General features: G+C 40.9%; 1 protein-coding gene across 11 annotated transcripts in view; it reads right to left on the minus strand.

Annotated features, from left to right (window-relative positions):
- Positions 1 to 27,236, minus strand: part of epb41a (erythrocyte membrane protein band 4.1a) — a 62,391-nt gene that overhangs the window by 29,111 nt on the left and 6,044 nt on the right. For 6 of the 11 annotated variants that reach the window (XM_061759578.1, XM_061759576.1, XM_061759575.1 and 3 more), the window contains exons 2-13: positions 10,806 to 11,098; positions 9,173 to 9,481; positions 7,935 to 8,039; positions 7,693 to 7,735; positions 7,519 to 7,594; positions 5,836 to 6,054; positions 4,305 to 4,392; positions 2,013 to 2,165; positions 1,825 to 1,922; positions 1,556 to 1,731; positions 1,021 to 1,268; positions 716 to 790 (exon numbers count right to left, since the gene is read on the minus strand). In XM_061759578.1, the coding sequence (XP_061615562.1) occupies positions 716 to 790; positions 1,021 to 1,268; positions 1,556 to 1,731; positions 1,825 to 1,922; positions 2,013 to 2,165; positions 4,305 to 4,392; positions 5,836 to 6,054; positions 7,519 to 7,594; positions 7,693 to 7,735; positions 7,935 to 8,039; positions 9,173 to 9,481; positions 10,806 to 11,098 (1,883 nt within the window). Of the gene's footprint in view, positions 1 to 715; positions 791 to 1,020; positions 1,269 to 1,555; positions 1,732 to 1,824; positions 1,923 to 2,012; positions 2,166 to 4,304; positions 4,393 to 5,835; positions 6,055 to 7,518; positions 7,595 to 7,692; positions 7,736 to 7,934; positions 8,040 to 9,172; positions 9,482 to 10,805; positions 11,117 to 23,296; positions 23,450 to 27,236 lie in introns of those variants that run through there. The other 5 variants (XM_061759577.1, XM_061759573.1, XM_061759581.1 and 2 more) reach the window with 3 other exon arrangements.

A 27,236-nucleotide genomic window follows, 5' to 3' on the forward strand; every position in this document is an offset into this window, starting at 1 on the left:
CTAACATGTAAGCTAAAAAATGAAAAATTCACATGAAGTACAATAATAATGGAATGTATAATTAATCCAGTGTGAGCACGAGCAGTCCCCGATAAAGGCCGAAATTTAGGAACGTTATACATTATATACTGCATACTATGGAAATAATAACAGAAAGTCATTTTAAAAAAAATGTGAAAATTATTTCACGTAGAGTGGTGAAAATGACGTTGTTATATTAAAGACAAATCCTCAATCATGCGCTAAAATTGCAGCTTATCAGACACTTATGAAGACTATTTTCAACACAAAGGATCCTGGTATGGTTTACGTTTATAGTAGCAAAAATGTCTTCTTATTAAATCAACATAATATGCAGTATAGTGTATAATCTTGCCATATGGAAGGGCGGTTTTCACGCTACGACTCAGCGGCCATAACATTAGGTAACCAAAATACAGTTCTACTTAAGTGGCAAACATGTACAACCACCACAAGAAATGAGATTGAAGTAGATTGAAGCAATGAATACCCCCCTGACTTTGCTTCGGCGCAATTCTTGGTCGTGCAGGTGGACCTAATGAAGAGCCCAGTGAGTCTATCCTGCCACAATGTTCTTTTCATTTCCATTTTGAAAATCTCATCCCTCTTCTTAACGAAAACCGTTTGAACATAATCACTCTCTTTTTTTTGGTTTTTGTTTTTTTTGGTCCGATCATGCATTGCGTAAACAAACCTGGTTCTTTTTCTCTCGTTCCCCATTGGCGGTGGTCACAGAGGGGGAACGTCTCCGTTCTCTCCTGGCCAATGTCTGGTAGTGCAGACACAGCTCAAACATATCACGATCGACTCCAACCACAACTCGCAAACTCCAACTTGTCATAAATACATTTCTTTTCACCCTTTGAATAAAAAGCTAATAAATTCCTCCAAACACGACGTACACTGATGGTTAATGGGAGCGTGCTGGACACCCAAAAAAAATAAAAATAAAATAAAAGAAGGCTTAATCCTCTTTAATAGTGCAGTAATGCGCAATACCTTCATTTCTGGAGTGGACTCTGGTCTGGGGCTCTGGCTTTTGGCGGAATCAGTTTTCCGACTATGGCCCTTTATCTCTGCTTTCCTGTCTGCAGAGCGGTGGAACTTAGGTGTGGAGCTGTTGCTGCGGTTGGCGAAATGAAGGGTGTGCAAGAGCGGCGATGGCGTGTTCTCCCCGGGAGACAGCGGCGACATGATGGGTGCGCTGACTGGGCGGCTCGATTTGTTGTCTGGGGTGGACGCCATGGCTTGAGTAAACACAGAGGGGAAACAGTAAAGCGATGTCAAAATTGCAGAAGTGTTTCGACTACAGGTGTCACCTTGTGAACTTAATAACAACGTGATTTTGAGTCTTATCCCCAACCTATGCGAAAGCAGGGGTGAAGGCACAATTACAGTAATTATTTGTATGAAAACAATTCAATGCCATGAATATAAATAAAGGGAAATCTGTTTTCTATACTGTTTAGAGTGGGTGAACCTTTACACCATCAGTGACTCGGAGGACAATCGATAAACACCAAGAATACTCTACCTCCATCCATGCTGCGGGAGTTCCTCTTGCTGGAAGTGCGCTGGAAAAGAGGAGCTGGCCTGTCAATGAGAGAGCTGGCCTGTTTGGTCTGAGCCTGAGTTCGACCGCTGTACCGAAATTTGGAGCCCAGAGCCAGAAACTTCCTGGGAGTTGTGACCATCTCAGTGGATGTAAGCCTGCACACACAGGCAAGTTTAATCATCTAATCATTGGAACTTGGAACTTTGAACAGCTGCTTGTGAGGAGGGGGATTAAGGATTTCCTCTTACCTGAAAAAGGTGTGATGTTCGACACACACTTTCCACAGTTTCTTGGCTGCTTTGTAGTTGGGTAGTTTGAAGCCTATAGCGCTCTCATACTGTTCTACCTGATAGAGGAGATGACAAGACATCTGACCACAAACTGAAGACATTCAAACCAATTTGCACAAGTCGGTGAATGTTTTCGGACTTTGTACCTCTGACGGGCGTATTTTGATGAAGAAGCTGCTGCGCTTGTATGAGACCTTCAGGACTTTGGGCCAGGGAAAACGGTTGATCCTCAGTTTGTCTTTATAAACCATCAGACCGTTGGAGCAAACTCCCAGCATGATGTCCACCCCATCGAGATCCTGAAACAAAAAAAGGCACAATGATGATGTATTTTCAATTTGTTTGGGTTATGTTTTATAATTTCATATATTTGTACATCTTATAACGCACATAATTGAGTAATATTACCTTCAAAAAAAAATCTTTGTTCTTGTGAATGTATATAAACTTGTATGCATTACATGTTTTTACATATATACATCATGAATGATTATCTTCTTAAGTATACAAATTTGCAAAATTTACTTGGATTATACAGCTCTGCAGTTAGAGGCTATATTTAACGATTGTCTTGTACTGTTTACTAGAAACCACAAGGGGGCAGCACAATCTTCTAAAAGGCACCATATCTGTATTAAATCCCTGGTCTGATGCCGATTGACCTGATTTCTGTTATAAAATCTGGCAAGTCACATGTCCTCCTGTTGTTGGGCCCACACAGGCAGATTTAGGAGATGGGATGTGCTGCCTTATGAGTTTTGTCTCCTATGCATGCCATTTTTTTTATCTATATCTGTAATTTAGTCACATAATCATCATTTATTTGCTTTGCTATGACAAGGACAAGCCCAATTCCAATGAAGTTGGGATGTTGTGTTTAACATAAATAAAAACAGAATACAATGACTTGCAAATCATGTTCAAAATATATTTAATTGAATACACTACAAAGACAAGATATTTAATGTTCAAACTGATAAGCTTTATTGTTTCTAGCAAATAATCATTAACTTAGAATTTTATGTCTGCAACACGTTCTAAAAAAGCTGCGACAGGGTCATGTTTACCACTGTGTTACATCCCCTTTTCTTTTAACAACATTCAATAAACGTTTGGGAACTGAGGACACTAATTGTTGAAGCTTTGTAGGTGGAATTCTTTCCCATTCTTGATTGATGTACAGCTTCAGCTGTTCAACAGTCCGGGGTCTCCGTCGTCGTATTTTACGCTTCATAACGCGCCACACATTTTCCATGGGAGACAGGTCTAGACTGCAGGCAGGGCAGTCTAGTACCTGCACTCTTTTACTACGAAGCCACACTGTTGTAGCACGTGCAGAATATGGTTTGGCATTGTCTTGCTGAAATAAGCAGGGGCATCCATGAAAAAGACGTTGCTTGGATGGCAGCATATGTTTCTCCAAAACCTGTATGTACCTTTCAACATTAATGGTGCCTTCACAGATGTGTAAGTTACCCATGCCATTGGCAATAACACAGCCCCATACCATCACAGATGCTGGCTTTTGAACTTTGCGTCCATAACAGTCCGGATGGTTCTTTTCCTCTTTGGCCCGGAGGACACGACGTCCACAATTTCCAAAAACAATTTTAAATGTGGACTCGTCGGACCACAGAACACTTTTCCACTTTGCGTCAGTCCATCTTAGATGAGCTCGTGCCCAGAGAAGCCGTTTCTGGGTGTTGTTGATAAATGGCTTTTGCTTTGCATAGAAAAATATCAAGTTGCACTTACGGATGTAGCGCCGAACTATATTTAGTGACATTGGTTTTCTGAAGTGTTCCTGAGCCCATGTGGTGATATCCTTTACACATTGATGTCGGTTTTAGATGCATTGCCGCCTGAGGGATCGAAGGTCACGGGCATTCAATGTTGGTCTTCGGTCTTGCGGCTTACATGCAGTGATTTCTCAGGATTCTCTGAACCTTTAGATGATATTATGGACCGTAGATGATGAAATCCCTAAATTCCTTGCAATTGTACGTTGAGGAACATTCTCCTTAAACTTTTCGACTATTTTCTCACGTTCTTGTTCACAAAGAGGTGAACCTCACCCCATCTTTGCTTGTGAATGACTGAGCAATTCAGGGAAGCTCCTTTTCTACCCAATCATGGCACCCACCTGTTCCCAATCAGCCTGTTCCAAACAGGTGTTTGATGAGCATTCCTCAACTTTTTTGCCACCTGTCCCAGCTTTTTTGGAACGTGTTGCAGCCATAAAATTCTAAGTTCATGATTATTTTCTAAAAACAATAAAGTTTAGCATTTTTTTGAACATGAAATATCTTGTCTTTGTAGTGTATTCAGTTAAATACAGGTTGAACATGATTTGCAAATCATTGTATTCTGTTTTTATTTATGTTTAACACAACATCCCAACTTCATTGGAATTGGGCTTGTACATCCGCTGTGTTCACCTTCGCCTGGTGGAGGTCGACTCCGTACATGGACAGCTTTTTTGCGTTCTCCAGGAACATCATGTCAGCCTGAGCTGGACTCATTGACCTGCAAAACCAAAGCAAAGTCAACTATCTGGGATGCAGGATTAGAACTCCACAAGCACAATGAACAATAAATAAATCCAGTACAGAAGACAGTGGTGTTTCCCCAAGACCTATTGTCAATCTAGTGTGACTCAAAAACTGCACATACCACTAAACTGAATATTATGCAGTGGTACCTTGACTTACGAGTGACCCAACTTATGATTTTTTTTTCGTTATCAGCCTCTGGTTGATTTGCGTTACGAGACAAAATTTGAATTACAAGGGAGCTTCAGATACGCTGCTGCTTGTTGCTAGTTGAAAAGTCGCTGATGCACTTTCAGCCGTTCATCGAACGTGACAAACAGTCAAACATGCAAATACAATATGATCGCACTTGCAAGGAGCATGGAGCAGTCGCAAACACTAAACGAACTCCCTGTACATTGTAAATGGCCAACCGGTGCTAAGAGTCAGAGCTCCTGATGTCACTTACTAGGCCACGCCCCTTAAAGGTACACACCAAAATATTATAGTGCGTACGTGTGCGTATGTATGTGAGACTTTTTGGGTTACTTGCACTTTGAGCCACTATATGCAGAACATCATGTGACCAAACCCAGAAAACAGGTTCGTGGACTTCCTCTGTATGCTGTGCTAATGAGCACGACTAAGCATTGATGACATGATAGTTGGAAGCTGAACTTGCTCAAATGTTTTCTTTATGGCTGGTGTCTTCAGGCAAAAGTTAAATACTGTACATGTACATCATTTAATTGATACATATATGATATGATATATGATGCAGTATATGTTAACACGAAATAGCTGGGATAGGCTCCAGCACGATGAATGAAAGAATGAAAGAAGCCTATACATTGGATATTGTCGTCCTTGGCGGCTCTGTGGTGACATCTCGTGTTAATCAAAAGACATTGCAGACCTTTAAAGTTCCCACAGTTGCTCAGTCCCAGTCCCACTCCGGTATTTACCCGTGCCAAGAGGAAGCGCTTTCAGCTGTTTAGCCGACTGCGGAAGTAGGTTGCAAATTATACCGGATTGCAGTTTGTTCTTAATTTAAAAAAAAAAAAAATGTTTTATTATTTTTTTATATTGATATTTTACAATACAATGCTATTGGTATTACTTTTTTCCCTCCCTGTCCTGTGAATGTTTATGTTAATTTTTTGCTCTATAAATATATGAAATCCTAATTGTTTGTGTGGTATTAGTTGAAGCAGACTTTGTTTGTTTATTCTTGTGAGGTAGATGAGGATCGGACCACATTTTATGACCAATTAATGCAGAAATGTAACACACTTTTCCCTCCCCCTGTAAAAAGTCAAGGTAGCACTTTATTCTATATTAACATGGACCATTTCAAGGGCTTGTATATGAATATGTCATATTGTCTTTAATTTATCTGAGCACTTCCACCACTGGCTGATGGAGCAAGTGTTCTGACCTGTAAGTGTGGTGCAGCTCCATCATCTTTTCCTCAAGCTCCTTGGTCTGCCCGTTAGCCATCTTCATCTCCTTCGCATATTCACTGCCATGCACCTCAGGGTCATACTCGCCCAATTCTGATTGCAGAGCGTAGGAGCCAAGCAAGGCCAGGGTGACAAAAGAGCACGGCAGACGTCCTTGCAGTATGTCCTTACGCAGTTGGAGACACAGGTAGTACCTTGCAAATGACAAATTCAGGTGACAATAAATAATGCAAACCTTGAACTCCTAAAAGTGGATCAGCGAGAAAACAGGAAGAAAAAAAAAAACAAATAATATGACTCCGTAGAGCATTGTTTGGGGACCACCATGGTCACTTTATAAACAGTTTTTTTTATCAACTGAAACCCTTTACTTCCAAAAGTCTTATAACTAATGGTATATATGTTTCAACCATGCCAGAAAAAAAAAAACAATACATAAATACATACATACATAAAAGAGGTGTGTCAATAAAATAGCAGGAAAAGTGTCACAAAAGAAAAAGAAGTTCTGGAGCAACCTCCCAACACACGACCCTCTTATGTCCAAATTTGGTCAATTTCATATTTCTTCACAAATGTCTTTCCCACTGGTCAGTCCCCATGTGTGTACAATTTATTGACCAATCTCAATTATTGAAAATGGCTTGCTCTCTTTGACGATCCAATTTAAATGGTTCAACAAATGAGATGCTTTTTTTGGGGGGATTTGGGGATGAAAAGTGATGGTTTTGGACACACGAGGATTCCGCTCGACGCTCGCAATATGGAATTGTACTATCCCAAAAGGATGTCTGATTGTTGTACTCAAAGGTAAGGTTGAGTGTAAGCCCACAGTGATAAGTCACTGTACACCGGAAGATATAATGACGCACAGTTGAACGCCCCTGAGGTTGTGCAATTCGACCAGGATTTCCTAAAAACATATTTAATGTCACCCAAAACTTCAGATGAGATATCAGCATATTGTGTGAGGAAGCTGCTGCAGCAAACATTAACTGCACATCATTTGCTTTTTCTGACACTTATACAACATGAGCAGAAAAGAAGTTACAGACTCATTAATACAAATCTAGTGAACAAACGTTCAGTATCACGTAATAATGTGATGTCACGTTTTAATGTGATAAGTTCTACTTTTTCATGTGATAATTTTGATTTCGGTATTCGGCTAAACAAAACTTTTTTTTTTTTTTTTTTTTTACATAATTAGAGAAGAGCGTGGCAGTTACACACTAATGATTGCGGACTTAAGTCGCCAGCGCTTTTCACCAGCTCATTCTGTATTTACAGAGGGTTCATGCTAACATCGTACGATGCCACACCGGCCAAGACCAGTGACAATTGCGATGATGTAAGTTTCTCTTATGCACAGAGAGATGTCTCCATGGGAGACTATTGCGCTGCATTTAAAGGAAATGAGAGGAGCTGCGTTGATTGGAGAGGACTGAAGTGCGACTGTGAACAGCTAACACCAGCGTAGCTATCCCTCCTTTCTGAAGTTTTTTTTTAGAAACCAAAGGTGGACCAAGGTCACTGTTAGTGATAGGATGGAGGTTGTACTGTAGCTATCCCTCAAGACTAATAAAGGCTGTCCACAATAAGCTTTTAAGTCAGTCAAATAATAATCTGAGGCTGACAAAATTGGACTTGTGCTCTACCTTGTGATGTCTTCAGAAAATTGGGCTGGATCCGGTGGGTAGAATTTCACATTGAACGTGAAATCATAGTTGGCACCTTTAAAAGTGATGATAAATTGTATTTGAATAGCCTTGGACATCCATGGGGAACATTATGATGAAGGGAGGTACATTTGTAGCCCATATTGACCTCACCTTGCACCTGCCTGCGGATTTCCTTGGCTAGGTCCATCCAAGTCTGCAAAAAATAAATAAGGCATGTCAGCATCAACCTTATAGTGTATGAGGATCCCAAACTCCTCAGCGCCACAGGTTAATCTGCTTCAAGTTGACATTTACATATTCAAAGGTGCTTTTTTTTATCCTATCTAGATGCAATGCTAAGGTCGCTATTGCTGGAGCGACTCCAAATGACTGACAATTCGACACCGACTCACCTTCACGTTGGGTGTCTCCCAGATGACCAGCCCATAATAGTCTCTCTCTAGCAGATTGAGGTGGTCGCATACTTTTGTGAACAGTTCTTGGCCTTTGGCATGTTTCTGACACAAACACAAAAAGAACAAGACAAGTTGATAATGTAACAGACGGTGATTTACAGAGGACACTGATTACATTCTTGCGTCAAACATGGGTGAGCGGATGGTGAGAACAGCACAGAGGACTCGGGGGAATAGTGGACTTGCCCAAAGGACCGCTAACAGCTTTTAGAGTTAGACTGAAGCAGGCAAATGAGAGATGTTTGTTTCCTTCCAAAAAATAGCACACATCCCGAGCCTTGCCTTTCGATAGACTTCCTTTGTTAGATTTAGGTACAGTAAGGTCTTGCGTTGACGTTTCATTCCAGGAAGATGAGTTTAGTCTAATAATCTGTGTGATAAGAGTAATTTTTTACATGAAAATCATTCATCGTCAAAGGTCGGAAAGGAGATAACCTGATAAGATTGTGACTGTTAATGCTTCAACCAAGAGTGACATTGTAAAAGTGACCCATCAAACTATACTTGAATTCTCAAGGAGCATGATTCAAGGAAATTGGAGTGTTTGATGTGATGTTGTGACTTCAATTCAATATATTAAATGTCACTTGATGATTGATTTGAAGTTGACAAATGTGTGGAAGGAATTTTTGGGGCTCAAGTATCTATTATCTGTGATAGTGGCACTTCTAGAGAAAATAAGATATCAAGTATCTGAATGGCTTTTTGCTCGTACCTCACAAGACCTCAGTTCAGTGAGCATCAAAGGGGTGAACGTGCGCGTTTTGTTTCTTTCTTAAGCTTTTTTGTGACATTACAAAAAAAAAAAGGGTAAGTTAGACTTTTTAGTTTGTTTACCAAAGCAACACAAAGCATTCACCTCACAAAATGTATGTAATAATAACTGTTTCATTTGGCACAGGAAATATATTATATTCCACACACTAAACACTCCTTGGTTTAAAAACATTGGACTTCTTCTGCAAGTTTTAAAGTGAAATTATGAACATGTGATGCATAAAAGACGTGGAAGCGCCGCTCATTTCTGCTCGCCGACAACACGTCTATGTTCCCTGCATTTTAAATTGTAGATTATAAGGATTACTTACAAGTTATAAGAGCATATAAAAACATCCACGTTGCATTCACATTCATGTTATTACACCAAAAAAGAAAGAAATGTTATTGCTTCTTACATCCAGCTCACACTCATACAGAGTGTCATCCAGCAGGGTGACTTTAATCTGCATGGGTTTGGGGCGACGTGGAGCTTTGGGAGTTTTAGACTCCTCTTCTGTGACTTTCTTTTCTTTCTCTCCATTACTGCTAACTTCAGAGCCTCCCTCCTTTCCCTCATCCTTCCCCTTCTCCTTCTCCTCCTCTTCCTTGTTATCCTCCTTATTCTCCAGTGTAGCCACCTCGGCTTTCTCCTTGTTGACCTCTTTGTCTTTTCCACCCTCCTCCTCCTCTCCCTCCTCAGCTTCTTTCTTCTCTACCTGGGCAGCCTGAGGAAGACAATTTGATTAAACGTACAATCGTTAAATACTCATTGTGATGACGTGTTGCTTTGACTATAGTATAGAAAGCTTAACTGACAGCAAACAGTTATGTACATTAAAGCCCTATCTAGCGAGCAGTACCGTTTGGTTTTGTTTAGTATCACACCTATTTTGGATTTTTTTTCCTTGTCAAAGTTGCAAAAGGAAGAAAAGTAATCACGCCACTTTTTGACACATTTAAGTGGAACGAACAATCACTGTTACATTACGGTAACTAAACAGTCGAGCCAGGCCCAATTAAGTCCACTGATGGGTTGACAAAAATCAGTCATCAATCAATCAAAACAAAATCACGAGTATAACAACTGAAAGAAAAAGACAAAAGTTTTTTTTTTTTTTGAACATGTCATAAAATTGTAGTTTTTGAAAATGAAAATTACTGTATTTCCTCATTGTATTTGCAAATGTACAGATCCTACACGAGAACATGCAAAACACTTATTGGCAAGAGGAAAAGGGAGCCCCAAAAAGTAAAGGCACAAGCCTAAAAAATGATGCGTCAAAGTTGTATGGACTGATAAGGCAATGTGATGAAAAGGCTATAGCTTTCAGTAAGAAGGGATCTGCTCCCGATGCCCAAGATCAGCGGTGAAACTCAGTGGAGGTAATGTTATGACTTGGACTTGCATAGGCTTCTTTTGGAACTGGTTGACTAATCTTTGTTCATGGATCACATGACGGTAGCAGCAAAAAGAGCTAAGAAGTCTATAGAAACATCTGCTATGAAATGACAAGCAATGGAAGGTTTTAGAGTGTCCAAATCATTCTCCTACCTTAAACCTTATAGCGCATACATTGTTCCTGCTAAAGACATGAGTGACGGTAGTAACCTCCCCCAAAAAAGCAAAGCCTGGAAAAGCATCACAAGAAAAGAATGTAAAATTCTAGTGAAGTCAATGGCTAACAGGCTTGATGCAGTTATTGCACGTAAACGAGTCTTATTCACTTACATTTATCTGGTCCAATACTTTTGCTGACATAAAAAAAAAAAAATCTTCTAAGTTAGATATCCGATCAAGATGTTAAAAAAAAAAAAAAAAAAAAGTAGCAATAAAAGTGGAACTGTGGATGTCTCGTCTCATATTTAAATGTCTTCCTGAGGGGGGGAAAGGAGGTGTCAATTAGAAGTACACACACATATTTATTCACGGGGATAATGATTAATTGGGCCAGAGCATCTCTTAGAACAGAAACCACTATTCGAGGAATTTTTTTTCTTATGGAATTGCAACAGATAAAGATGTAAGATGATGTGCCCATGTGTCCTGACCTGGGCCTCAGCGCTGCTGACTGAGTGCTGGTCGTGGGCCACCTCTCCCTCAATCTTCAACTCAGGTTCCGGGTCAGCAATGGGAGCTTTTGCTTCTTCTTCCTCCTTCTCCCCTCCCTCGCTCTCACACTGCGAGCGTCTCTTCAGGAAGGAGGAGAAAAGGCGGGAGAGGCCACGCCCGGCTGAGTTGCGGTTGCGAGGCCGCAGGAGTTCCTTGTCTGGGGAGGATGGTTTTGCGTCCTGGCCAGCCTCCTCCTGCTGCCTCGGCTTCTTCTGGTGACTCTCTGTTTCGTCTGTTGTCATGGTGACACCTGTGATGGGATTGAGGTTTAAAAAGAGAGAGAAATGAAGAGATAATAATGACAAAGAAAACCTTGTTCAGTTTTAGTATACTAGTATTACAGTTTAAGCCTAGCAATGCATGGTTGTAGACAATCCCAATGTATTGTTGAATTGCTTATGATACTATATGACGTACAGGGAGTTTAACAGAATTATCAGGTTCCAAATAATAAGGGCAGCTCTATTCAAGCTGTCTTTTGAAAGTGTGGAGGGACAACTATAAGCAAACACTATGGGTTCTATACAAATGCAGTCTTCACAGTCTAACCATAGCATTAAGAAGAACATTAAAATTATATCGGCTGCAGCAGCGGCGGCGGCGGCAGCTGCGACAGATTGAACCGCTAAGCCTTTTTGTCGCGGGCCACGTTGTAGTTCCCATTTGCCTCACATGGCCGTTACGACTGTGAAACCATATAAAGGGTTAATCGCCTCATATTATTGCATATACACAACAAATAGATGAATAACCAATTCTGAAATCAGAAGTCAAGCTTGTTCAGTTTTGTAAAAACAAAAAAAGGGGGATTGGTAACAAAAAATGCTTACAATGTTTTAACATTATTTATTACACATGACAATTCAAAATTTGGGTACATATTTTAGCAAGAATCACAGGAGTTGATGCACACGATTTGCTTCACGGGCCACATAAAATGATGTGTACTATGTAGAACTACATATATAGTACAATCAAATCAGTTCATAAATACAGTAAATACATATTAGTTATAGTTAAACATGCATAGCAGCAAGAATAATAAATTGTCACTGAATTTGAACATTATGTTCACATGCTGGGTTTTTTTTTAACTAGTGTTTCGGTTGACACATCTGTCAGGGATTGAAAGACGACTGCGCATCGTGTTCATCTGGTGCTGATGGGGGAGGCACGGACCTCCAAAGACCCCTGTGATTGTGACAAAGTTCAGCGCCATGATCATTCCTTTTGCTCCCCATCAGTAGAAGTAGACTTGGCTTGGGGCCAGCGTCACCATATGACAGTTGTGTTCTCAAATTTACATTTCACCACCTACACCCAGCCACGGCTTGGGAGCACATTTTTGCTGCAGCAACAACAATCTGGTCAGAAAGGAAAACTGAATTTTAAAAAAGCAGAGGCTGGAATAGCACCAAGTCTGAAGTGTTAAAAGTGGGGAAAAGAACGAGCAATCAGCAACATGTACTCTGACTTTACAGAGCTCGGGTGGGCAAACATGAAGCCTATTTGGCCCCGGACACACCTTTGCGCGCCACTGCACCCTGGACTGGTCGACAGCAGATCGATGGCCACATATGGACAAACATAGACACACCTAAGGACAATTTAGACTCTCAATTAACCTAACAAGCATGTTTTGGAAATGTGGGACAAAATTGGAGTACCCAGAGAAAACCCACACAAACACAAGGAGAACATGCAAACTCCACACAGGAAGGCCAGAGCCCTGGATTTAAACCCCCGACCTCAGAACTGTGAGGCAGATGTGCTAAACATTCGCCAATGCTGCCTGTTTTTTGAATCTCATGATATATAATTAGTTGACCGGGTTTTGAATTAAATGCTTATGTAGAAAAGTTAATTTGATTATTTGTATTTGTTACTTACAAGGAGTCAACTAAATTGTTATTTCATGAAATCAATGACAAATAAATGAAGAAATAAACTTTGAATTGACCCATTTTTAGAAACAAAGCATAATGCATGTGGATGTATGTTCTTTCGAGGTTGTGTCGTATCATACAGTTTCTTTGATATATTGTAGATTTCAATGGCAATAATAATAGCAACAGAGGAACATTATATCATTAGTTTCAGCTGTTTGCATTTTATACAGAGGGTTGCATTACTTCTGTCTTAAATGTGTTGACAACGAAAAGCTTCTGATGTGGCATAGCCAGTTTGCAAAGCACGGCAAAAAATAGGAAGCAACATCGAGACAGGAAGCAGCTGTCAGAACGCCAGGCTCAACAGAATAACAGCATCACGGTGGCGAGGTCAAAGGTCGAGGATTCAGAGAGTTGCAGAAAGATTCAAGAGGGCGTTCGCATCTGACGTCAAAGGTCATTTTTGGAGCACAGAAAGGTTGTGATTGAATTTCTATTCCCAAAACAGGACGCAAACTGCTTTATTTCCATGGCAACAGAACAAATTCAATTTGTTAATGAAGACAGCGATGTACAGACTGTTGCTATAAAAAGATAGTAAGAGATAGGCCATTATTATTTGACAACGTTCCATATTCCATTACTGTCATATAAAATCTTTTTTTTTCTTGACGTACAGTAACTCCCTAATGACACAAAAGAAGGTTATATAAAAAGACTGTTATTTGGTATCTTCACACATTAGATAGCAATTTCATTAACTTGGGGTCAGATTAATTATTTACATTTTTGGTATCAAATTCAGGTCACTGAATTTGTGGTTCAATCTGACTTGTGTAGTCAGCGATAGTTCAGTTTCCTCTGAAGCTTGGTACACAGTAAACATACTTATTTTTAATACATGGGAGACCTCACACATGACAACGAAAAAAATGGTTGCGTCTCACATTTGCCAAGACACAGCTTGACGATCCCCAAGATTTTTAGAGCAATATTGTGTGGACTAATGAGAAAAAAGCTTTTAAATCAGGCGTCAAAATAAAAGCATTTGATAAAAAAACAAAAAAAAAACATAATTCCAACAGTCAAATATGGTTTTGGCAGCAGTGTGACTATCTGGGGCTGTATTGCTACTTCAGGACCTGGACAACTCGCTCTGATTAATAGAATAATTAATACTGCTGTCTTCCAGAAAATACTGCAGGTGACCGTCTTGCCATATTTGTATTTGTATTTTTATTTTTTTACATTCCTGGTAGCAATATGGTAATAATATCAATAACAGAGACAACTTTGGTCTTTCTACTGTAATTGTGATATGAAATGTTCATTGTGTTTCATCTCTAAATATTATAGACACACAACAATTTACACTCACATTCAAACCTATTGGCAATTGCGAGTCTTCAATTACCCTAACATGCACGATTTGGACAAAGCCGACGTAACAGGAGAAAACCCACACAATTACAGTAAGAGGGGAACACCACACAGAAAGGCCCAAGCTAAAATTTAAACTCAGAACCAACGAGTGCGCTAAATACGCCACGATGCCACCCTTTACAAAATCATTTCGGTTATGTATTATTGTCTAATCATTTTAGCTTGTGGCACTGTTTGTATTGATAAGACAAGACAAGGTAAGAATTAAGGGGTTGGGTCCCTGCCTACCACACAGGGGCGTCGCCAAGCCTATTTATGGGGGACACTTAAAAACTTCTCAAGCACCACACAAATTATTTGGTACTATATGGCGAAGATTTATTGTTTTAGCCCCCCTAAAACTGATGTTCAACCCCCCGAAAATTACAATTCCGTTTTAGAAAATTAAACATTCACTGTATGAGCAAGTCAACCGGTAATACAATACCCCTTTTTTTACATTTGGAAATGTTTCATCCGCAAACCCCCCACCCCGTCGACGACTGGGTTTTAGGGTCACAAAACTTCGATACCAGCGATTTCTGGTATTTCTGAATCATCTTAAATGATAAGTATTTGTGGGTTAATAAAGGTTAAAAGTCCCAATCTATGGAGCTGTAGAAGCTGCTGGCCACCCGCACTGTCGATTTATTGCTGCCAGTGCAACGCAAGTGCTGACGGGGCAGAGACAACGAGAGTGTGGGCTCCAAAGCACCAGGTGTACACAGAGAGGGAGGGGGACTAAACACTGTTTTCCAGCAAAACAAACTGTTCTCATGGCTGTGAGTGTTCAGTCAGCGTGTGCTGGAACTCAGCAGCATATGGCTGCTGAAACTGACTGGGTGCACTTTTGTAGTCCGGGTCAGGGCTACAGATTTTTGTCTGTGGAATCACCAAATCCATTTTTCAACGTGATTTGCAGTATGTGCTAAATAGCCATACTGTATGGGCTAGGCGGACAATAACCACAATTTCAAGTGCTGAACTTTTTATATTCGAGAGTCGGGAAAGGTATCCTGAAACTGAGTAATGGCCGTTTGTTGGTTGGTTCTTTTATTTGTTGGTGAGCTATCTAAACACTATCAGTAATTCTCAATGTACTAGACAATAGCGCGTAATTAAATGGATAGACAAACACATGTACAGTATTTATACTTTTAGGCAAAATTATTGATTCCCTCAAAGTTGACTGACATAACTAGAAACTGACAAAAATAATAAGGCATTTTAAAAATGACTGGAAATGAAGTAATTAAAAGCAGATATTGCAAACCGCTGAAACAGAACGCTGAGAAGTAAGTCCCACTACCATTGAGAGTTACAGAAATTGTTTGATTTGCTTGGTGTTTGCGCCAACACGTCACCAAATGTAAAATCCATTAAGTCCTTTCAACATCCTCCCCAGGTTCATGTTAAACTAGGACAACAAACACGCATTAGCTGTGTGCAATTTGAGTGATAATAGAATTGCACCACCATCTACTGGTCTGGCATGCAAATTACAACAGCATTAAATAGACTGAAGTGAATAGACGTGAATATTTTGTTGCAAATCCTTTGCTTTTTACAACTATATCAAGACTGTGACCCACTGCCATAAACAAACTATTGCGTTCTTGTTTCGTAATGTGTTTCCAGGCCTTCACCACAGCTTCTTCCAGTTGTTTGTTTGTTATTGGTGTCACTGCCTTCATTCACCTATTTAGCAGGTAAAATGCACGCCTATATTAAATTTGGAAATAGACTTGGCCAATCGAAAACCTTCCACTTCTTTCTGTGTTCTACTCCTTTGTTGTTTTAGCTGCGTATTTTGGTCATTATGCATGATGAATGATTTCCCAATCGGTTTGGTTGCTTCTTTCTTAAATTGGCAGAGAACATGTTTCTGTAAACTTCCTTAATTTGCTGCTGTCATCGTTTATTACATCATCATTGAGTATTAGTAAATAATGGATCTTCCCGGAAGAAGCCATGCAAGCCTAAGCCATGATAACACTTACAGTTGCTTGCGAATAATTTTAATTCATCCGGGTCATTTCATTCTCGGGCCACTGAATCGATCGCAACTGGACTGTTCTGTTTGTCTTAGAAGATGTTTCGTCTCTCATCCGAGTAGGGTTCATCAGTTCATGCAACAAGACTTAGTTCGGAACAAACTAGCCAGTGTGTCTGTGGAAGACTCAACTATTTATGCTCCAACTTAGAGCCACGCCCCACACCACATATCGAATCATTCTTTCGGAATGCAAAAAAGGAGGAGAGCCGTCAAGCCGCCAGGCCGAGAGGCCATTGTCCGTCCACCGGAGTTGTTGGGCGGAAACTCCCTCATTGATATTCCATTCAGTTGCAAAGTGGTCGTGGAGTTACCTAACAGTCAAGGAGGCTGTGCTGTTTGTTGGGGTCAGAATTATTGAGTTACTTTGGAATGGACAAAAGGACGGCATTGTACGTAGGATAGGTGATGTCATAAGCCCCTTTCGCTGTTAAGTGATGGTTTTTCCACATTGGTGTATATGGCCTCTCTCACCCCTCTTTCAAACCATCTGTCTTCCCTGTCCTGAATATACACATTTTTGTGCTTTTTCTCTTGGACGTGCAGGAAGACAGCTGAGTCTTGACCTGAGGAGTTATACTTGTGTACTGTATACAGAGTATCTTAAAGTGTTCTCTAGCATTTTAGACAAAAGTTCCAACATCAGTGACCGCTAGGGCGCATTCAAGATCGGTATCGGCCGATCATTAGCATAGAATGCTAACGATCGGCCGATACCGATCAAACCGATCAGATCGGTGTAAAGTCTATCCTCGTTTTTTGCATTCCAAAAGAATGATTCCATACATGGTGTGGGGCATCCCTCTAAATTGGAGCATAAATAGTCTTCTACACAAACACTGGCTAGTGCATCCTAAGCCTTGTTGCATGAACTGATGAAGCTTGCTCCGATGAGAGACGAAACGTCAACAGTCACGTTGTGATCGATTCAATGCCCTGAGAATTACTTACACTCTTTCAATACTTTACGCTTTAGCTTTGGTAAAGGTTCATCTTTGGCTCATCAGACCATAAAAGAAGAAGAATTTTTTTAGGCGCTCCTCTTTACTCTTTGGCAAATCCCAGATTGGTCTACCAATTCTTCGTCTTAAAAATGGGGGGATTAAAAAAAAAAGGTGCTTCTAAAATGTGTATGTCTAAAATGTGCAGATGTAAATTTCTGGAAATAAAAGCGCTCTTATCTCATTCATCTATTGATCCATCCATCCAACCATTCGCACTCACATTCACACCTACGGGCAATTTAGAGTCTTCAATTAACCTACCACGCATGTTTTTGGGATGTGGGAGGAAACCAGGAGTGCCCGGAGAAAACCCACGCAGGCACGGGGAGAACATGCACACTCCACACAGGCGGGGCCGGGGATTGAACCCCGGTCCTCAGAACTGTGAGGCAGACGCTCTAACCAGTCATTCACCGTGCCGCCCAAATGTTTACAGTCTACGACAAAAACAAAATTCACCGTTCCAATACTTTTGGAGGGGAGTGTAATGTATGCACAGTGGAAAGGGTTTGATGACTTTATTTGTTAAGATGGTTGTTACAGCCTTTCCTCTAACGTGGAGATCAAACAACTTCACTATAATATATTTTGATAAAAAAAAATTAAAAAAATGATCTCTGGGAATCTAGGTAGGGAATCAAATTGTGTCCAATATACTGCTCAGAACTAATTGGTAATAAAATCGGAAATGAAAAGAGAAGCTCCAGATGTCTGGCAACTGAGCCGATTTGAAATCAAAGGGCAGTGATTCACCCAGCTCCTTTAAGAACATATGGCACAAGACATAAAGTTACGATATATGTTCCAAGGATGTATTTTTTTTTTGTTTTTTTTAATATACCAAAGTTTTAAAATCCAAAGAAAGCAAAATTCCTTCATTGATGTTGCTTTAAATTTTAACTTCACAATGAATCGAAATGTCAAACAATTATTAGAAATGCATTTGTGAACATGAAGTAAACATACGTATAGCAGGGAGGGGTGTTGATGCCTGCATGTTAGCTTGAGTCAGAGTGCTGAAAGTAAGCTTAAAAACAGAAAGCGGCTTTAAAATTAATCGGGCCCTGTGTGGGATTAAAGGACGCTGATGTGGCGTACAGCCGTCCTCCCCATCACCCCAACCACCCACACGCACACACACACACACACACACACACACGCACGCACACACACACACATGCTCGGTTGGCACGAGCTGTGGAGAAGATACAGAAACCAGCCTGACCCAGATGAAATCAGAGGCAGCAAGCACTGGATGAAAGAGATGACAAAGCACAGTATTCAAATAATTCAGAAAAACACTAAAAGTAACAATAGTAAAAAAAATACAAATAAAAAAATAAAAAAGTAGAAGGGAAGTGAATACTGCATCCAACTCTTGTGCTATAGATAGATGCTGCCCTATCATAGTCAAAGCAGACAATTACAGTGAGCCAGACAGCAGCTGATAAAAAAAAAAGCAACAAACTCTTAACATCAACCCATTTTCGATCTTCTGAAGGAAGAAGCATGAGCAGCAACCGTCGCAAGAGGTAAAAGACCCGAAAAAGAAACATTTTGGGCCCTTTTTTCGTGACCTGGCGTAAATCCAGCGCTACGCATGGCGTAACTCTGCGAGGAGGCGGGTTAAACCCGGCGTTGGTAATTTCGCGGGGCGGCGGACCCCTAGCGCATTGAAAAGAGGGACGTTTGCACTGATACCACACCACAGCCGACGTCTAGCGTGTCTAATCGAAGGCGTTCCTTTCATTTCCTTTAAAGGCAGCAAAATAGTCACGCAGCGATCTGTGCGTGACTGGGGCATTGAACGTTAGCAGGTCCTATGGCCGAAATAATAACGATTATTTGGAGCAATACGCTAATCACAATCATGTTAGGGGAAAACAATGCAAAATCAAACTTTACAGTAAATGGATTCTCATTTTAGAATAAATGGTAAATAATAATTCCAAAAATAAACCCGAGAACGGGCTAATTGAATTGAAAATTCACCAAAACCGCGTCACACTAGCTGCGCCAAAAGTTACACATGGTCTCAGTAGGTGTAGGTTTAGACCAGCGGTGTCAAACATGCGGCCCGTGGGTCACAATCGGCCTGCAGGATGAACTTTAAAGTGAAAACATACACAAGATTTTGTGGTGGACTATGGCTAATTTTGAGAATTATTATGCTCATGTAGAAAATGGAGTGGTAATAATTTCGATATCTTCATAAGTTGATTTAAGTTTCAAGTGCAATACTACAGTTTTCATTTTCAAATTTCCTGTGACTTAATGTTTTGTGCCCTAAAATACAATCACCGTGATCAGTTATTAGCCACACGTGTGTAGATGACAAACTGAACCAAACTTTTCTCTGAAAAAAATGCTTTTTTGTTTGTGTAAAATGATAACAAAAGAAGTCATTAATTGTAAAGCTTTTCCTAATGTACTTGTTTTGTTTTGCATTCAAACAAAGAGCAAAACCTATTGTTATATATACACATATCAAGTATGCTTTGAATTTAGTGGCGATATGCTGTCCCTGAACTACAATGAGTTTGACACCCCTGGTTTAGGCTGACATTCTACCACAAAGTTGTCAATGTGCCGGGCGCATGTCAAAGGTCACACCCTCGTCGCGCCGTTACGCCCAGGTTGTGTTGGCAAAACACGTGCAGCGAGCCTTGCACTTGTACGAAAATCAAGTTACGCCAGTTTTGCAGCTCTGCCACAGATGCACCGACTACGAAAATGGAGCCCTTTGACTTAATTGTTCGTTCTTAAAAAAATCATCCCTCCCACAAGTCAAATGTCTCTGACGGAGTAACAATTTTGAATTTGACCAGAATCTCTTGGAGCAATATGCCGCCAATGTCCTATAAAAAAAAAAAAACTTCAGAGTTCCAACCTCCATCATAGACGAAATGTATGAGCAGTCGCCATATCACGCAAGACCACACAGTGTAGCACAGAAAACCTGAGTCCAGCACAGGATTAACTCTGCCTATGTTTTTCCTTTTTTTATAAGGCCAGCCTCAACAAGGGGAGTTAAAGATAAGACGCACAAATGCAGTAGTCATGTAAGCCGACTCACAGTCCAAGTAGTAAGACTCCAGTCGTGCGTAGACATTGGTTATGAATTGTCCTTTGTTATTTTCAATTGTTTTTAATGTTAATATTAAGAGTGCTTGACCTGACATGCTGACCTTTATTGTATGACAGTTAGAAACGCATCTTAAATTGTTATGATTTTCATTTTGAAATTGTTTTGAAGTGTGAAAAAAAAAGGTCGGCCAGCATCCTTGAACGGATATTGTTTGACCTTTGACATTCCACAGTACAGTATATGAAATATACTAAAATACCCATAGGTCATGGAGCAAGAGTCAGATGATGGATGGGTGGATGTTGTACAAGCAGATGCAGATTTTCCACAATATCACCATGGAGGAAATTAAAGATAATGTATGTTCCAATTCATTGCCTTGATGGTAACGTTTTCAGTATTCCAAAAAGTATTCGTGAAAAAAAATATGCTTACATGCATGGGCACTAATACACATGAGCAGCCTTTTCTGTTCATCATTATCTACAAAGCACTTGACAGTTTTGAATCGGTGAAGACTACAAAGGTACGGAAGAGTTAAAGATGTCTTCAACAACTGTCTTCACACTTTGTTTTGTTCACCTCACTCACTTCAAATGAACCAGTCTCCTCTGTGTGTGAAATGAAATGTGAGGAAGGATAAATTTAGAGACTCATTCTAATTTGAATTTAAAACAACTGCTTCATGATAATTTGGATGGCACACCGGCTTGTTGTACGGAAAATAATTTCCTCGTCTACTTTATAGGTCTGCAATATACGTTCACATGCTTGGCTTGTTTAGCAACAGACCTTGGAAATAACCTAGTTTGTACGTGGTCCTCTAAAGAGGTTTCAATGTATTTATGCAAATGGGCGGCACGGTGGACGACTGCTTAGAGCGTCAGCCTCACAGTTCCGAGGATCGGAATTCAAATCCCGGCCCCGCCTGTGTGGAGTTTGCATGTTCTCCCCGTGCCTGCGTGGGTTTTCTGCGGGTACTCCGGTTTCCTCCCGCATCCCCAAAACATGCATGGTAGGTTGATTGAAGACTCTAAATTGCCCGTAGGTGTGAATGTGGGTGTGAATGCTTGTTTGTTGATATGTGCCCTGTGATTGGCTGGCGACCAGTTCAAGGTGTACCCCATCTCTTGCCCGAAGATAGCTGGGATAGGCTCCAGCACGCCCGCGACCCTAGTGAGGAGAAGCGGTACAGAAAATGGATGGAAGTAGGGCTGTGAATTTCAAAATAAGAGTAAGTAAATAAAAAAGAAAGCATTACGTGTTCAAATAAAGTGCTTCACTTCAGAATAATTCTTTGGAAAAAAACTAACAAAATACAGATAATACTTAATGTTCTGATCATATGGATAGAAGCAAAAACATGCATTGCAAAAATGCATTCTACATAGGTAGAAGGCTTTTCCAGAATTTTGAGGTCAACTTTGGGTGTATTATACATGGGTGCGCATTATACACAACAAATCACGGTAACTCATTGGCTATTGACGACTCAAGTATTGTTTAAATGACAGTAAGTCAAGGATAGGGAATCGGAAAATACAACATGTCAAATATTCCTATGGCAGAAACAAATGCCAAATTTGTATGTAAATTGAAACACGCAATAGATTATCACAAACCTATGCTAACACCGTGGTAGAGTCATAATTACAGTAAACAAATAAACGAAGCACGCTTTTTCGCACTGCATGCTGACATATTCTTATGTTGCGCCATTTGTAACCTCTCCTCTCAATTGAGTCAAAATACTGTCAATATACTGTTGTCAAATTGCCCGTAGGTGTGACTCTGAGTGCGAATGGTTGTTTCGTTTATATGGCAACCAGTTCAGGGTGTACCCCGCCTCCTGCCCGATGACAGCTGGGATAGGCTCCAGCACGCCCGCGTCCCTAGTGAGGAGAAGCGGCTCAGAAAATGGATGGATGGATATACTGTTGTCGTACTAGAGCGGCTCCAGCTACCGGAGACAAATTCCTTGCGTGTTTTTTGGACATACTTGGCAAATAAAGATGATTCTGATTCTGTTTCTGCTTCTGATTCTGATTCTGAAGAGACACTTACTGAATGATTAGTGGCTCCCTCTTCTACACGTCTCATCAGCCCCTAAAGTGTCAATCATAACTGTCTCACAGAACTTTTCCACACGTTCCCCTGTTGACAGTCCACACCCAAGTGACATTTTCACATTTGCCTCAGGACATGTATGCATCCCATGCACAACGCCACCCGCCACCAGGGGGCACTTGTGACGCTTTCCCTTTTTCTGTCACATAATTCATTTCTGATCGGTTTCCATTGACAACCGTGACAATGTCTGTGAATGTGTCATTGTACAGTCGGTTTACTGGCAGCAACACAATCCGCTCATGCACTCATGACACATCCTTGACCATCCCCGGGTAACAATGGCAACACTCATTCCACAAAATATGAATTTATGATCGTATTGGAGTTTACAACCCGAACTCCAGTAGACTGAGAGGTGTAGCCTATTTAACGGCATACAGAGCTGAGATAGTGGTGTGATTTCTTTTTTTTTTGTTCGTTTGTTTGTTTCTTTGGAGTTCACTGTATGTCAATGGATCAGCAGCATTTAAATAAAATACATTTGTAACGTCTTCAGATATATATATATATATATATATAAAACTCACAATTTAATTTTAAGACCAACCACCATTGAATCACATCTGTTCATGTGCGCACTAGTAACAGCATCGACGAAAAGAGACGCGCTCCTCTCCAGATGAGAGGGGGGGGGGGGATGTATTACCACGTCATTTTGCCGATATACAGTTGGTTTATTTTTAATAAAACAGCTCGTTTTACGGCGGGACCAATAAAGAGGGCGGTGGGTGCACCTGTCTGCAAATGGCGCTGAATATGGGGGGCTGGGGGGGGGGGAAACAAAGATGTCAACAAATTCTCTGTGTTTAAGCAGGCGCGCACAAAAATGTTGAAAATCACTCACCCGCTCAGCGCTGATCATCCAGCGGGAAATAACAACGATAGTGTGTTAAAGTTACAAGTTATAGATCCCGTCTAACAGTGGAATTAGCCAAGTAGTGATTCATAAGCGTTTATCAAGAAGCTTCCAATGTGTTTCGATACCAGCGTGGATTTATATCGCTTCACCCTCAGTTTTGTCTCGCAGGCATTAGAGGCGCCTACAGCTCGTCAACGTGCTTCTTCTGTTTTATGATAGTTCCATATAGGCCATAGTACTCCTGGACAAATACTGTATTCATTTACTCAAGTGCTCTATAATAATGGTTTGAATCCATATCAATACCTATTCATATTTCGAGCCGTTAGTATGCATTGCTCACTGGCAAAAAACATTCGGGAAACACAAAGGCATAAAGACGACATAACTGTTGGAGTAGAAATGATGTATCCAATGAAAAAAAAAAAAACATTTATGAGTGAGAAACATTTATTAGGGACTGAATGGTCCCAAAAGGTAATAATTTTGTCTTCATCGTCATTTCTGGTGCATAATTAGCCATGACTAACTAGGATACGCAATATTAAAATTCACTCTTCTGTATCATGATTTTAGTCAGCCGAATTTGGGAGTGACCGTATGGGTATAATTGGGAATGAATCATCTTGTATCTTTTAGTAATTGTACATAAACTGATTACAAGAAGCACAATGTGAATGCCAAGAAGCATTTTCTTTCATTTTCTTTGCTGAATATTTCGCACCCAAGTTCATCACCACTGTCTGTGCCGCCATCAACCTGTTGTACAATGTGTGTTTTAATCCTGTCAGACAACACTCGGGGAGGCAACAACCTGCCTCCCTCCCTATTGTAGAGGCGCGTGCGTGTGTGCGTGTGCGAGTGTGCGTGTGTGCGTGTGGCTGCGGTGTAATGAAGCGAGTGTATTTCTGGATCCGGCCAATGGGAGCAGCATCGGGAGAAGCCTGCACCAATCACCATCCTTTGTGTTGCTGTTCTTTGCCATCAGTAGCCAAGGATACTGATGATCCCCGAGTCATATAAAAATCAATACATCCATTTTCAGGCTGAAATCATTGCAATGAATTCAAAAGGAAGCGACTGGTTGCTAATTTGATTCCAGGGACTGTATTTATTATTTAACAGATTGTGTGAGGCGGAGAGGATCATAGCTGACTGTGTTTGGAATGCGTTGGTTATATAATGTCATGTGCTAGCACTGGCATGTCAAATATGATTGTAAAATATGGTAATATCTCCCTGTACTGCACTTATGAGCTGTGAATAATGAAGTCGTATTTACACATGGCGTGAGAGAATGTTCTTTCAACACAAAGATAGACGGTAATGTATTTAGCTTCATAAATATTTCCTGGGAGAGGTGCTGCAACATGACGAAAGGCTGCCATTAAACATGAATCTTCTCAAATTGTTTCATGCATCAAGTGGGAGTAGACTAAACATTTGAATGTGATCATATTCTTGCAGTCCCATATTGGCATGACAAATTGATATTATTTATCACTAAGAATGATGTCGAAATCGTGAGAAGGCCCCATTGAATGGTTATGGTGTGTAGTTGCTACTTCTTGAAGCAGTGGAGACTGAATGATTTCACGACTTGCCCGCAACCAGCCACGTTTTGACTGCCTAAAAGCCAAACAGAGAGTCAAGAGAAACTAAACGTATCATTTTTAACTCTACAGTGCCATGAATTGTATTTTATTTTTTCTGTGCTGGACCACCTCAAGAGCATCACAGGACCCCTGCTGGACCCCCTGCAATTTGCCTGTGGAGCAAACCGGCATGTGGAGGACGCAGTCAACATGGGACTGCACTCCTATGCGAGGATTGCGTTTGTGGACTTCAGCTCTGCGTCCAACACTATCATCTACGAGCTCCTCTCCTCCAAGCTTCTCCAGCTCAACGTCTCGCCTGCCATCTGCCAGTGGATCTAGAGCTTCCTGACGGGCAGGACACTGAAGGTGAAGCTGGGGGACAGAACCTCATCGACACGCACCATCAGCACCGGGGTGCCCCGAGGATGTGTCTTATCGGCGGTGATCTTTTCTCTCTACACGAACGACTGCACCTCTACGCACCCGACTGTCAAACTCCTGAAGTTTTGCAAATGACACCGGACTTGAGGACTTGCACGCTGCCAGAACTAAGACAAGCGCATGGAAAATTCTCTTGGAGCCTCCGCAACCTGGTCGCCACCTCTTGCACCTCCTTCCCTCAGGTAACTAAAACCAACAGACATTTCAACAGCTTCTTCCCTCTCGCCTTCGACCTCTGAAACAGTTGACTTACAATTTCACTGTAACATGCTGCCTCGGGAATGTTTCTTCAAAAAAAGAAAAAAAACAAGAAAAGAAAAAAAAATGATTGTTTCAACCAGCAGTGACGACGAACCCAGAAGTGTTGGCTGGCTTTTACATAAAGGTGAACTTTGTGCATGAATTCACATCATGAAACAGGAGCTGACCTCCTTCACTTATAGTTGTCATCAGTGGATAATAATAACAATCGTAATGATAACAAGAACTCCTCCACCCATATTGAACTTTAGGAAGTACTACTGGAAATGTGAGTCTACAGGACTTCACAGAATAAAGCCATTTGTTATGCAGTCCAGGAATCATATGGAATTCAATATTTCATGACCCTCTGCATTGCTCAGTTGTTAATTGGGCTTCAATGTATCTCGAAGGGGACGAATTCACAGTCTTACAGTCTGTGTCATTTGAAAAAGACACAGTTCAGTATCTGAGTCACAACAGAGTGATAGACCGAGTTGCCACCCTTCCAAACAGACAGCATTCATTGATGCTTCCAGACCCCAAGTTCTCTAGCTGGTGATAGCAGGTGTTAATTTGATTTTGATGACATTGTTAACTCCTCCAAGGGAAATTATTCTCCGTAATGCTTTCGTCACTTGTAAATAGTTGACTCAGCTGAGTTTATGACAACACAGTGACCTTTTTTTGCATACAGTTTTGCATACACTGTAACAGCGTGTACATGTTTTTTTTTTCATAGTTAATGCTGTAAACATACTTCCCAGTATTGTTTGTGTACTGTATTAAAAAAAAAACTGACTAAAATAACTACTTTTAACTTTTACTCAGTATTGTACTGTTTTAAAATCTGTCCAAAAACCAAGTCATTTCTAAGCTGGGTATTAAGCACCCGACCCCCCCCCCCCCCCCCCCCATCCCCCCGCCCCGTCATCCATAAAACCTAGTGACGCCCCTGCTTGAGTCCCTTGAGAAGCGCTCTATAAATCCATCCATCTATCCATCCATTTTCTATAGTGCTTATCCTCATCAGGGGGCAGGGGAGGATGAGGACACTGAATTGAGGCTACATTAAAATCTTGCTCGCAATTCGAAAACTGCATACTCTCCCTTTAAGTCATCATTTAAAAAATAAATTCAAATTTGGTAACACAACAAATCCAGTAGAATATAGATTGAATACAAAGTAAATACAGTGCAGTTACTACTAAATCTAAACAGGTACAAACGTTTGCTGAAAGTCCAATTTCAGCGTCTTCGTCAAAACTAAAGACTAACAAGCAAATCGGCTGCAACATCACGGTCAATCAGCAGAAAAGAAGAGCAAACAAGCAGCCATGTACGGCACCAGTGTACAGCGCTATATGAAGTGGCCTTTCTACACATGCAGCAGTCTGCCTGTAATTGGCATATCTAAGCCAGTTGGAACGCTTTTGTCTGGGGAGCAGCATTATCAGACCGACGCTCCATGCATCAGCAGTCTGTACAGTTAGCGTTGCTTATACATTCATACACTCCACCCCGCCCCCCCACACAGCGGCACAAAAGGCCGCCCTTTGCCCTCGCAGCCCTCCCCCGTGTTCACTATCATAGCAGCATCCCCTCCTCCCAGTGTGAGGAGCAGGTGCTGAGCCAGACTGTCTGCC

This window comes from Phyllopteryx taeniolatus, chromosome 21 (genome assembly GCF_024500385.1).
Source record: "Phyllopteryx taeniolatus isolate TA_2022b chromosome 21, UOR_Ptae_1.2, whole genome shotgun sequence".
Taxonomy (NCBI): domain Eukaryota; kingdom Metazoa; phylum Chordata; class Actinopteri; order Syngnathiformes; family Syngnathidae; genus Phyllopteryx; species Phyllopteryx taeniolatus.